The sequence below is a fragment of the Sabethes cyaneus genome, chromosome 2 (genome assembly GCF_943734655.1).
Source record: "Sabethes cyaneus chromosome 2, idSabCyanKW18_F2, whole genome shotgun sequence".
NCBI classification, from domain to species: domain Eukaryota; kingdom Metazoa; phylum Arthropoda; class Insecta; order Diptera; family Culicidae; genus Sabethes; species Sabethes cyaneus.
Genome location: NC_071354.1, coordinates 7,181,972 through 7,195,777, shown reverse-complemented (window position 1 = coordinate 7,195,777; position 13,806 = coordinate 7,181,972). Strand labels below are relative to the sequence as shown.

The 13,806-nt window shown below is 39.4% G+C and overlaps 1 protein-coding gene across 1 annotated transcript in view; it reads right to left on the bottom strand.

Moving 5' to 3' along the window:
- Positions 1–1,912: 1,912 nt before the first annotated feature.
- Positions 1,913–13,806, bottom strand: part of LOC128737863 (5'-AMP-activated serine/threonine-protein kinase catalytic subunit alpha) — a 57,709-nt gene continuing 45,815 nt past the window's right edge. Inside the window, exons 8-9 of the mRNA XM_053832597.1 lie at positions 2,975–3,471; positions 1,913–2,899 (exon numbers count right to left, since the gene is read on the bottom strand). Coding sequence (XP_053688572.1) covers positions 1,913–2,899; positions 2,975–3,471 — 1,484 coding nt within the window. The remainder of the gene's footprint in view (positions 2,900–2,974; positions 3,472–13,806) is intronic.

Below are 13,806 nucleotides of genomic sequence, written 5' to 3'. Positions count from 1 at the left end.
TATGTTTAGTCTAATCCTTCTAGATTCCGCTTTCAATCTGGCCTCCGCCATTCCGCATTGATCTAGAAAAGATCTAATGGTCACTTCATCCCAAGGGCTGATAAGCTTTACTCCAGAACTAAATGTATCATGTACAAGACGTTAATAAAATCAGTGCTGGAAACAATTGACAGTCCTGCATGAAATCGTATATAAAACGCATCAGCGTATACAGTTTTACCTCTGGTAGTATTCTTTTATCTGTCTGCCGATGGACATGACTACTGAGTTGCGGACAATGTTTCTCTATATCAATTTTCTACCCTTCAAATCAATTTATTCATGAATGACAATGATTGCTCGACTCCCCTTCTAACACATACTGGATTCGTGTTTCAGAATCCCTAGGATTCCTATTTCATAGTTAAGTGGAGTCCTTTACCGAGTTATAGGGATCGTGAGGTTCGCCTTTTGGATTCTCATACAAGAATCCTGGTTATACAGGCAAGGCATTCTGTACAAATCTTATGCAGAATTTCAATGCGAGGAATCCCTGAGAATCTGCGCAAATCTTTTTGGTTCATCCGGGAAGCCTGTCAGTCAATTTTTTTGCTCTTGACTGATGTGACTTTTTAAAATCAACCGCAACCTGGCCAAAGGAAATTAATCAAAACTTCGGAGCAATGTTAATGTTTATTGAAATTTCGTTTGCCGTTGTCGGCAGTTCAAAATGAATGAATGATTCACAATTGATTTCAATCAATATTATCGAACAACACGAACATGAACGCAAGTGATTCGCTCGAATCGTTATTATCATTTGTATGAGCAGTATGTTTAGGAATGAGCAGTATATTGCATCAATTCATGCGTATTGCATAAATTGAGTATGAGAATTCTAAGCACTGACCATGAATTAAGAAATTTATCAAAAGCAGTGCCTTTGGAAGAGATTGCTAGTTTTTCCAGGTTCTGGCCGCGTAAGGTTGTTTGTTTTTTTTTCTGAACCGACTTGGCGTGCTGTCATTAACCAAATTAGACTCATCCTTGTGGTACAATGACAATGGCGTCATTGTGGTTTACAAACTCTGGAATTCGGCCGATTGAGGAGTGCATATCGATTATGAAAATTGTCATTCAGGTGCAAACTTACCATATCTGGGGGATAACCAGTCCAGCAGCTACAAAAAAATTAGCGCAAACGTTTTGTTCTCAACTTAATCGTAAAGAAAAACACCACCATCACAGTTTAAAACTTTTATTCAAGTTCTGATACTCTGAATATATACATTTTAACTACGTTTAACCTACGCTGTCTGTCCTAAAAAATGTTTTTTTAACTTCTTCTTCTACTATTTGTTTATTATTTTTTCACTTAGCTTCAACATTAACATGAGCTTCGTCATTGTGCTTGCTTGCAACGTGCTTTAACGATTCAAAGAGATTGGCTTGCATGTCTATTCAAGCGTTATTAACCTTAATTGCTAGTAGATAATATTGACGACTAGCACTATAACCTATCGAAAAAGTAACTACGCTTCCTACTCTTTCGGGAAGTAACTTTACCTTCAACAAACAGACAGAAACATAAAAAGTACTAGAGACTTTCGCCGGAGAGAGAATGCGGATATCACTCTTACAGTTCTACCATACACAGTTTGTTTGGCTGATCGTTCGAAAACACATAAATAGTGCGCGATAGATTATTAAAGGATCGGATGGATGGGGATGGGTAACAAAAAACAAACACAGGAACAATGGTCTTAAATATGAACGATTGTTTAAATAACAGTAGATAATGGAATTTAAGCGTATGCGTGTATGTGTGTGCGCGTGCGCGAGAGGCGTTATATTTTTGACAAACAACTGATAGAGAGGATCGATCCGTCCTTCCAATATGGTGTCCGGGGAGGGGAGGGGAGGGGGGTCCTTTTCACTTGTGAATACTGGCTTCGAGCTGCTGTTGGATCTGTTTAACGGCCGAATTCGCACTGGAGGTGGCCGTCGTACGTTTCAGGAAGGTGTTGATCGATTTCATCGATCGATTCTCAACCGCTTCCACAGCATCCCAGTCCACCGAGAGGCTTCGAATTTTCAGCGTGTTTTTCAGATTGTTGGTTGTTTCTACATTCAGCTGCTGCTGCTGCTGTTGCTGGTGGTGATCTTTGTGGAACTTCTTCACCAGCTGGTCCGACTTGGGCACTGGGTAGGTCGATTCGGTGGCGGCGATTAGGTGATTCTGTTCGAGATAACGTTTCGCGACGCTGTTGATCGCTACCGGGACGTCCCGGCTGCTCATCTGATTGACGCGGAACTTGGTTCGCTTGATCGAAGCCGATCGGTCCAACGAGGGTTGTGGCGATTTCAGCATCGGTTTCTCCTCTTGTGGCTCTTCGCTGATCTTCTTCTGCTTGACGATCGTCTTTCGAATGGTGACGGTTTTCGTTCCATCCGCTGAAGTTTTGCTACTCTTGGTGGTTTTGGTTACGATCAGCTTGTTGGGACCGTCCGAAACTTGCTGGGTGGTTGTAACCGAGGAGGTCACTTCCGACGACGCTGCCGAGGCTGCTTGCAGATGAAAAGGTTTTTGAATTGCGTTTCGATCACAGAATTTGGTGTAGTTTTCTTTGAATACTGAGTCGTCGTTGCACAGACTGATCGACTTGGGTAGAAACTTGAAGGTTGGCAGCTTGAAGTCGTCGTTTGCCAGGAATTCCGGTTGTTTGATTTTGCCCGTTCGGATGACCTTTACCTTCGACTTGAGACTCTCGAGTTCCGTGTCTAGATCGGCTGTGCCGAGAGTGGTTGGGCTCAGGGGAGTGGTAGGCACCGCGGGGCTAGCGATCGTCGATCCATTGTTCAGTGTAGTGTCGTTGGTGGTGTTCTGTGGGGTTGTGGGGTTGGGTTTGGACAAGGGTTCCTCCTTGTTTTGCGTGGTGTTGTTGATGGTAGATAATTTTAGTAAATCGGATAGCTTTCGTAACTCATCACATACCTTTACTTTAGCCGGCTTAGCCACCTCCACCGCGGGGGCTGGTAGAGCAGTCTGTTCAGGCGCCGCAGAATGATCTGAGAAAGATGAACGAGAATGGTCAGATGGTGACGGTGGTTGTGACACTCCTTGCTGATGCAGATGAGGTGACAATCTCGAATCGAAGTTATTGCTACTATTGCTATTACTATTACTATTACTGTTGTTAGCATGGATGTCACTACTGGTGAGATTACTGGGAGGTTCGCAACTACTACTGCCGTTGGTGGTCGTGCCAATGTTGCTGATCGACGTGCCAGTGGTGGTCGTGTTAGGAACTATCTCTAATGGCACTAGTGCGGGACGCATGGGTGCAGGGTCAGGCGGGGAGGAGGCCATGATACTTTCGCTGCTCGATGCCAGAACGAGATTAGTAGCGCTCACTTCCGATGATAATGGTGACGATGACGAGCAACACGAAGTCGATGAGGATGGCGACAGGAGCAACGGTTCTTCGTCGCCTGCGGAAAAGAACGAGAAAGAATGATTTTTGTTTCGCTCCATTTGAGGGCTGGCTGCCTGCCAAATTGACGTTTCACGGGTGCCAGGAAGTTTGCTCTACTGATCGGGTGAGAATGTCCTCTTTTTGCACGCTGTGGTTTGGATTGTATAGGTGAGTTTCAGGGTTAGAGCAAAAAGCACGGTAAATCAAAAAAAAAAAAGAAAGCAAAAAGTTAATATTTAGCGCAAAACGTAATGATATGCCATGTGACTAACTTATTTAACACTAAAATTGAATGCTGTTTACAATATTTTTTTACATCTGCGTGTAACTTCCTAGCTTATTTACACATTAGTAATACTCTAATAGGTACTAAATATTTGGTCGACATTTTCTCTCGCTCGAAGTCTCGAACTCCTAGCACATCCTAGCAGGCGGTGGGTTTTCGTCGGTTTGGTCGCCTTCTAGATTTTCTAGCCTGGGGATGGTCAAGTTTCGTGCGGTCGTTGGTTGGTAAACAGTCGGGTTCGAGAGGCGAGGGATTGAGGCACGAGAGCATATCGGCGAACAAGATACAAGATACAAAATGCAAAACAAGAGGAATAATTAGTTTGGTTTTTGTTTCCTTTGTAAACAACATGCAACATGTGGCTAGGCGGAAGCAACTGCAGAAAGCCATCGAGTGCAGTCCAAAGGTGTACCCTGGTCAGTTGGGGAATCTACCGGCAACGAGTTGCTTATTGTTAGTGACACAACATCTTACTAAAAATTTATATTTTGGTCCAAGACAGAACATATCAGCTGAATTCGTTTTGTTTTTTATTTTGTCTGAAGTTTTTTTGGAGCGCCTCAATCGAATTAACTAACTCGAACTAACCCGAAACGAGAATTGAATAAAAGAAAATTTTATGTTGGGTTTACACTACCCTTCCGAATCTTTTTACGATAGCATTCTATTGAAATGTATTTTTTTTTATTATAGTATTTGCAGTTTGTTTATGGAAGATAGACAATGTAAGTAACCATGGAAACATGATGTTGTATATTTTTTTGGTATATCTGTCGAAAACTTATTTATACAGTTACAAACTTTACGAACACTAAGCATGTTCAATTGAAAGCCAATTCAACTTGACAGGTCCTGTCCAAAATTTAGTCTACGAATATTAGTATTAGTTCTAAAAATCAAACCATGCTAAATGTATCACTACTGGATGCTGTCGTATCAAATTTATTCAGTCCTAGCACATTTGTTAATTATTCAATTCTATAATTGTTCTGAAAAAGAACACCACTATTTAGTCTCAGTAGTGTAAGAGATTTTTTTCTAACTCTTCTTAAATGTTGTTTATACCTACGGTTACGGGAACTTGTTTTGTGGTAAAAACCGTTCAAAACTTTTAGTAGTATTTTTCAAATCTAGTAATAAAATATTTGAGCATTTTGGGTGGAAAGTTTACTTCGCTTGCAACCCTGAATTGTGCTTCATATCTAAATTTGAAATGAAAATAACTGAGGCTGTTGCTGGTATAAAACTTAGTAGGCTGTCGACTGCGTAAAAGTAATTGTCTTTTTTCCCCAGCATTAGAAATTTCGATGGTATGAAAATTAATAACTAGGTATCGTAGAAATGTAAAGGAATATTTTGTTTGTTTGCTGCAAAAAAGCCTTGTTATAATGGTAAAAACTTTACAGTGAACAGATACACTACGGTCATCGGGCGATATGAAAGCTGTCAAAAGCTCGGTCAAAATTTTTTATTATTTATTTATAAGTCGTCAAACAAGTCGAAGTGAAGAGCTCTATCAGAAAAATAGAGGGGAGAGAAGGAACTTCTGACATCATGTCAATCAATCGGTTTGGTTGATAGCTGTCAAACAGCAATTCGTTCAATATTTTATTTTTATTAATTTTACCATCAAATATTGACTTAATTGAAATTTAAAAAAGTACTGCTTGATTTAGAAAACGAGAAGCTATAAAATGGGATAAAAAATCCACTTTTTTGGGAAAATTAAAATACCTAATTGATCCGGTTGAGACAAAGCAAACCTGCAATTCCAGCTCAAAACGCTGAAAATAAGGCCATTTTGGACTCTCGACTATTTCTGATTGAAATGAAATTTTCTTGATGTGTTGGGTACCACGCCGTTCTCAAGTCGAGTCAAACCGTTTTACTAGTTGAGTTAGAATTGCTCTGAAATCCTTGGTTTTAACTGACCAATACAGCTTTCTAGCTGTCCGTAAAATCTATGGCCAATTCGTTTTACAAAAAGCTGGTTTTCTAACATAAGAGAGGACTTTTTTCATTAAATAGATTAATCGGTGCATACTAAGTGTCGTTTCGTATGGCAATTCAGCATCGTTTGCCTTCGTGCCTCGCTCGTTACAAAAACAACCATTTTTTCCGACAGCGGTTGTTTTTGAACGTCAAATTTTAGCCTGAAATCTCTCAGGCCCATTTAAATGATTTCCATTTTTTAACAATCTTTTATCCTGCCACCCATTATTTATGGGATAATACCCTATGACTTTGAATACTTTGGTTGTATTCATCATGATATCTGTGAGCAATCCTGTAGGGGTGGCCCCTTCGTCCATGGACGTGGAGTGTTATCACACATGTAGAGAAATCTTCTGATTGTATTAGAAAAGGCCTTCCCGAGAGAGTTACCCCTCCGTCTCAGACGTAAAACGCCAGACGTGGAGGAATATCACTCACCCAGTCAATCGCGCAACCGTTTCTCTTGCAGATTATTGAGAAAGTTTTAATCGGGAAATTACGAGCAGATTGAAATTTCTCTTCTTCTTCTTTAGCAGCTTAGAGCCGGGGTGGCTCGTGCTGTTTCGAGCACTCGTCTCCATTCAACTCGGTCATGGGCCACTCGCCGCCAATTTCCTAGTCGTCTCAGAAGTCGCCAATCGCTTTCGACCTGGTCGAGCCATCGTGCACGTTGGGCTCCCTGTTCCTGGTGCCGGTGGGGTTGTTGAAGAGGACTATTTTCGTTGCACTGTCGTCCGGCATCCTTACGACGTGTCCGGCCCACTGTAGCCTACTAACTTTCGCCAGATGTACGATGGGAGTCTCCCCAAGCAGTGCCAGTAGCTCGTGATTCATACGCCTCCGCCACTCTCCGCTTTCAGTTTGTACTCCGCCAAATATCGTTCGCAGCACTTTCCGCTCGAACACAGCAGCAGTGAGCGGCGTCACGGCTTCAAGTCCATAAAGAACTACCGGTCTAATAAGAGTTTTATACATTGTTAGCTTCGTGCGACGGCGTACGCTTGCTGATCGTAGCGTTTTACGAAAGGCAAAGTAGGCCCGATTTCCCGCTTGGATATGCCACTGGAGCTCCTTACTAGTGTTTTGGGTCCGCGGTCACCAGCGATCCCAAATACACGAACTCCTCTACCACTTCTAGTTCGTCGCCGTCGACGGTTACCGTCCGTGGGAGGCGCGCGTTTGTTTCCTTTGAGCCTGTTCCTTTCATGTATTTAGTCTTCGACGCATTTATTTTTAGCCCAATTCTCCTAGACTCCGCTTTCAGTCTGGCGTAGATTACCTCCGCCGTCGCAAAGTTCCAGGCTAGAAGTTGACTACCCTTGGTATAAATCATGCCTCTCGTTTCGAGGCCCGCTCGTCGGATCACCCCCTCAAGAGCGATGTTGAACAGCATGCAGGATAGACCGTCACCTTGTCTCAATCCTCGCCGCGTCTCGAAGGGACTCGAGAGTGTCCCAGAGATTCGTATGAAACACATCACTCGATCCAATGTAGCTCTGAACAGTCGCGTCAAGTTGTCCGGAAAACCGGAGCTCCGGTCCGTAGCTTGTCTCGATCGACTGTATCGTATGCTGCTTTGAAATCAATAAATATGTGATGCCAGGGCACGTTGTACTCCCGACATTTCTGCAAGCTCTGTCGGATAGTAACAATTTGGTCCGCAGTTGCGCGAGCCCTCATGAAACCCGCCTGATAATTCTCTACGAAACCTTGTGCTATCGGTGACAGCCGGCGTAACAGGATATGGGAGAGTACCTTGTAGGCGGCGTTTACCAGCGTAATATCAGCGTAATTTGTAGATGGGACAAACCACTCCTTCCATCCATTCCTCCGGTAGCTTTTCCTTCTCTCAAATCCTCGGAATAACCCAGTGTAGGTAGGACCTTTGCTAGCGTTTCTCCGCCATGTTTATAAAGCTTTGCCGGTAGGCGGTCGTTCCCAGCAGCTTTATTGGTCTTCAGCAGCCCGCTTTCTCGATTGACTTCTTGGAGAGCAGGTGCTTGGACTCGCGCTCAGGTGACTTGGACTTGGATCTCGCGCTCGTTTGTGATTCGATTCCCTCCCTCGTCCCTACACATGTCAGGTTTCGGTGTGTAGCCCTTCCGAGTTTGGTTCACCAGCAGATTGATATAAGCATACTAAATTGGCGGAGCTAATTTTATACAAAATAAATAACCAAAGGTTACCACTTCTCGTGATTTTTTTCTTACAACGATATTTCGGATTTCCCCTACCTGTTGCGCGACGGGCACGTAACCAAACAGGTCCTTAAATCGTACACCAGCATTACCACTACCGACTAAATTTTTGCCATGCAATAGATTTGGCAGAAATGTCGGGAGTACAACGTGCCCACGCATCACATCTTCATTGACTTCAAAGCAGCATACGATACAGTCGATCGATATCATATTAGTATACTAGAGGACCCGGCGCGTGTTGCTGCGTCATTCTAAAAAGGGGGTAGATGCATAATGCTGAAGGTAATTGTAATCTTGCAACCAACAGCTTTTTTTTGACAAACCAAGATATTCCTAAATCATACCGCAAATTTCTGAGACCACGTAGCAACTAATAATGTAAAGTATATACTGGACACTATCACTTATTGTTCTTACAAAATAAAATTTTATTTTGTAAGAACAATAAGTGATAGTGTCCAGTATATACTTTACATTATTAGTTCAATGGTTCTTATGTTGCACGAAAGTGCTACGAAAGTGAAACCACGTAGCAATTTTAGTTTTATTACTAACCCTTAATATAGCGAGGCTGTCAAAATCGCAATAAATATCAGTGAAGTTCGTTTGAAAACAGTTGAAAACTGGTCAGAAACCATAGACTTAGAGTAATCTCAACATTTTTTTCTTTATATTTACATTTCAACAATGTATTTTTTCTTCAATTTGGTTTTTAAAATAATTATTACCTTTTCTCACAATTTTGTTCCAAGTTTATTCTATCTTTTCGTATGGACGGAATCATCTAGTTTTTGGTGGTATTGTTATTGACTAATGTTTTATGGAAGAATCTAAAATTTCTTGAACTCGATTACTTTTTGAATTATGCAAAAATTTCTGTTTAATTTGTATGAGAGCCACCCCCCTCCCCCTTCCAGAGGGGGAAGGGGTCACAAACTATCGTAGAAAACAAACTTGCGTCCAAAAACCCCCATATGCCACATTCGGTTCCATTTGCTTGATAAACAGTCGAGGTATGCAGAAATTTGTGTTTCATTTGTATGAGATCCCCCCCTTCCAGAGGGGAGAGGGGTCTTAATCCGCCTTAAAAAAAATCCTGTCTCTAGAAACCCTCACATGTTAAATTTGGTTCCATTTGCTTGATTAACAGTCTAAAAGGGGAGCGATCTCAATCCACCATAGAAAAAAAATCCTGTCTCTAGAAAGCCCCACATGTCAAATTTGGTGCCATTTGCTTGTTTAACAGTCGAGTTATGCAGAAATTTGTGTTTCATTTGTATGGGAGCCCCCCCTCCCCCTCTTAAAAGACAGAGGGGTCTCAATCTACCATAGACAAAGTTTCTGCCTCCAAAAACCTTCACATGCCAAATTTGATGCCATTTGCTTGATTAGTTCCCGAGTTATGCAGAAATTTATGTTTCATTTGTATGGGAGCCCCCCCTTCTAGAGGAGGAGGGGTATCAAATCATGCTAACAACATTCCTCACATAAGACGTAATGCGTATGCCAAGTTTCATCAAAATCCGTCGAGCGGTTTGTGAGTCTATACCGTTTCCTTCGTTTCTCTCCGCTCGCTGCTCAACACTTTCAGCTCTTCTCTTAATCCTCTACGTTCTGTTTCCCTTGTTTATTTACCAAGATTAGTCCTTTTTGGTGGCATAGATTTAAAATGTTATGTTAAGTTTTGTAAAATACAGACAATGCTGCAAAAGCTGAGCGAATAAAGGCGCTATAACCTAGGTTTTAACCAAGGGCAAGTAAGGAAATGTACATGTCCCATCCCCGAGGGTCGGAGTATTATATAAACTTTACTAGCTAAGTACTCCCAACGAAAATTATATTACAAATAATCAGAAGCGGTTGGTACGAGACGTCCCCGTTTCTTCTTCCCCTGTTGATTTGGAAATCCATCTGTGTTTGAATAATTTATTCACACAAGATTCATTTTATACAATCGTCTTTGCGGTAATACTTCACAGTTGGCCTGGCCGATTTAACATTTATAATATATCTCAGATATATTACAAATGTCAATACAGACAAGAAAATAATTTAAAATATTTCTATGAGTAGAAATAATTAAAATTATTTCCAGGAATCCTTTATTGTGGCTGTGTTGGTATTAATAAGAATAAGAATAAGAAGAATACAGACAATGCTGCAAAAGCTTTGATTTTAGGTTTGTAAAATTCAACAAATTAATTGGTGTTGACATGAGATTGCTTTGATGTTTTTGATTTTTCGACAGTAGTGAATGTATGAGATTGAAATGAAGTTTGTTCCATATGCAGTATTTTCGAAATTTTGAAAACTTCCACATACAAAAATTGAACAAAACCATGCTAACAACATTCCTCACATCATACGCAATGTATATGCCAAGTTTCATCAAAATCCGTCGAGCGGTTTGCGAGTCTATACCGGAAACACGAACAGCATTTCATTTTTATATATATAGAAGAAGATATTGACAGGTTTGAAATCAACTTAGTTCCTAAATTGTGTGTATACTGAGCTAAAGAACAAAAATATATGCTTTTTTGGCACAATCTCTCCATGGATGACGGTACCAATAAAATGGATTTTTGTCTGCCCTATGTTCCTTATAGAATCGAAAACTACTGAACCGATCGGCGTGAAAATTTGCATATAGGGGTTTTTGGGGTCAAGGAAGGTTCTTATGATGGTTAGAGACCCCTCCCCCCACTAAGAGGGGGGGCTCCCATACAAATGAAACACAAATTTCTGCATAACTCGAGAACTAATCAAGCAAATGGAACCAAATTTAGCATGTGGGTGTTTTTGTAGCCAATTTTTTTTTCAATGGTGAATTGAGACCCCTCCCCTAATAATGACCCCTTTCCCTTTTAAGAGGGGGGGGGGGGCTTCCATACAAATGAAATACACATTTCCTCATAACTCGTTAAAACAAATAACAGTTTAATTTGTGGCAATACGAAGTTTGTCGGGTCAGCTAGTAACTTATTAAATAGGGTGATTGATCGTGGTTCGGCCTATTCTCATTGTTTCACATAGCACCCATGGACTAATGCACGTATATCTACAAAATCACAATGTTTTTCGAAAAAAATTTAGAATGTTTAGGAAGAATAACTAAAGACGATTCTATTTCTTAATTTAGAAGAAACTTTAGACGACCAGTTGAATTATAATTTGATTTCTAATGACAGTTAAATTATGATCCTGGTTCGGCCTATGTTGATCGTGGTTCGGCCCATCGATGATCTTGGTTCGGCCTATTCCAATAAAAAGTTTCTAAAACGAATGGTTTTATATATTAACCAATTATAAATGGTATAAGGTTACTTTTAGTGCCTAATACAGTATCTTACTTCAATTTATCTACCTAGCAGTGTTAAATGAGCTTGTACATGGTCAATATTCTAACTATTTCAGGTTATATAAATTCAGACAATTTTTTACTTTCTTCGGAAGCATTACAAATAGTACAGATGTATTTTTGGGTAAATATACTATCTTTTTTCACTTTATCTACCTAGCAGTGTTAAATAAGCTTGTACATAGACAATAATGTGGTTATTTCATATAAGATTAATTTAGATATAGTTTTTAGCTTTCTCCTCCCAGTTGACCTCAAGGTACAACACTGATCTAACAAGCCAGGCGTCGCATGTTGTAATTTGGACTGGAAGAGGCTGTAATACTCAATAGGATCGAAGCACTAGCCTCGCAATTTTCCTGTATTCTAACATTTGCCTTCGAAGAAAGACAGAATTTACATTTAATTTCAGATCAATGAAAACAGCTGCTTTTGAAATCACAACTGTGTTAACAAATAACCGGTCATACACCGACGTTAGTCGTTGGGATTTCCCGAATTCAGGGACAACAAATAATGCTAAATTCCTATCGTTAAAAGAATAAAAATTGGCGAACCGAAATACTTTTAAAAAATTCAATAGGTAAAGCATACTTTTATTAAAAATTATTTACGAGCGTCTTAGAACTCACGAAATAACGCGAACTAATTGGAAATGAATTCCTTTTAGTTCTACTATAATTTCTGCAGAAATTTGCCACGCTGATGAAGGTTGCAAGTCGTAACCGAAAAACGCGTATAAGTGACGTAGGTCAAATAGTAGAACCAGTTATAGTAGAACCAAAAGGAATTCATTTCCAACTAGTTCGTAATACTACTTTTATTGATTTTTCGGTAGAGTTCCCACAATCATGAAATTTTTGTGGAAACTTTTTTCCAGATAATATTTTTCTGGATTGGTGAGTAAATTTGCTTACATTAGCATGAAAAAATATTTATTTTTCAATACTTGGCTCAACAGCTATGAATTTTTAAAATAGGGGGTGTACATGAAAATCGAGTAATTTCCAATTGAGTTTTCTAAGAAAACACGATACCATGAATTTTTTAAATATTGTTTCATGCACAAGCCCTGAAGTCGTGTGCAAGGTTGTATAAAATTCTGAAACATTACAACCTAGTTTGTACTCTTCTTTGGAAAAAATACCCTCATATTTATTGTTAAGAAAAACTCAATTTTAGGATGATAATAATTTTGATTCCGAAAGGCATGAAATAATAAAATATGGCATGAAACACAACATTTAGATTTAACACAAGTGATACATGCAGCCAGAAATTGGTTAAAACGTGGGCGAAGCGCGGCGCCACTAGCGGTGATTTAGTGAAGCTGATAAGCCGAACCACGATCATTTGTAGGCCGAACTAAGATCAAAAAATTAAAATCGTATTTTCTCAATAAGTCGTAATCTCGCTTTTTGTTTGGAATAAAACGTTCCAATAATGGAAGAATATAGATGAATCTATGTTTTAAAATTGTTTTCAACCAATACTTCACAGACTAAAACACTTTCTAGATGTTTAAAAAGACAGCTTTGATGACGACGTAGGAAGACGCTTTTACCTATGGGTCATTCCATGGGAAATTTACAGTCAAAATTTTTTTTCTCTTCGGAACATTTTTTTTACGTTCTTTGTTCAAAAAAAATCGACACGTATTTTTGTATTTCGATGTTACTGTTGGAATTCGCAAGATATGATTTTTTAAAGTATTGTAATCCGAGAAAATCACTATTTTTTAAATACTGATTGTAAACATAGTTTGTAATATCAAAAAATGACTTTCTACCAGATGTATTCTCTATTCCACAAGCTTTCAAAATTGGTATACCATACCTCCTCTCGATTGTTTTTCAATAGTTAAATAGTGCATTTTTATAAACAATTGCAATTTTTTCAAAGTTGGAACTTTTTTTTCTCGATTTTTTTTACTTTAAAATATGTGTAAATCTTTCTCGAAGAAGCATGCAAAATTTGGAAATGGAGAAATGAAAACTCTAGAAGCTATGAATTTTTATATCGAAGCGCGCACGTTAATGCAAACGTGCGGACGAACGCGTGTGCTTCAACGACACGTTACACTTAATAGCATCAAAGGCGGCCTCGTCATGAAGCTACCCGTGGGTTAGAACATCTATTGAGCATCACCGCTCGCTTCACATTAACACACGCACTGAGATATAAAAACTCATAACTTCCAGAGTTTTCATTTCTCCATTTCCTAATTTTGCATGCTTCTTCGAGAAAGATTAACAAATATTTTAAAGTAAAAAAAATCGAGAAAAAAAAGTTCCAACTTTGAAAAAATTGCAATTGTTTATAAAAATGCACTATTTAACTATTGAAAAACAACCGAGAGGAGGTATGATATACCAATTTTGAAAGCTTGTGGAATAGTGAACACATCTGGTAGAAAGTCATTTTTTGATATTACAAACTATGTTTACAATCAGTATTTAAAAAATAGTGATTTTCTCGGATTACAATACTTTAAAAAATCATATCTTG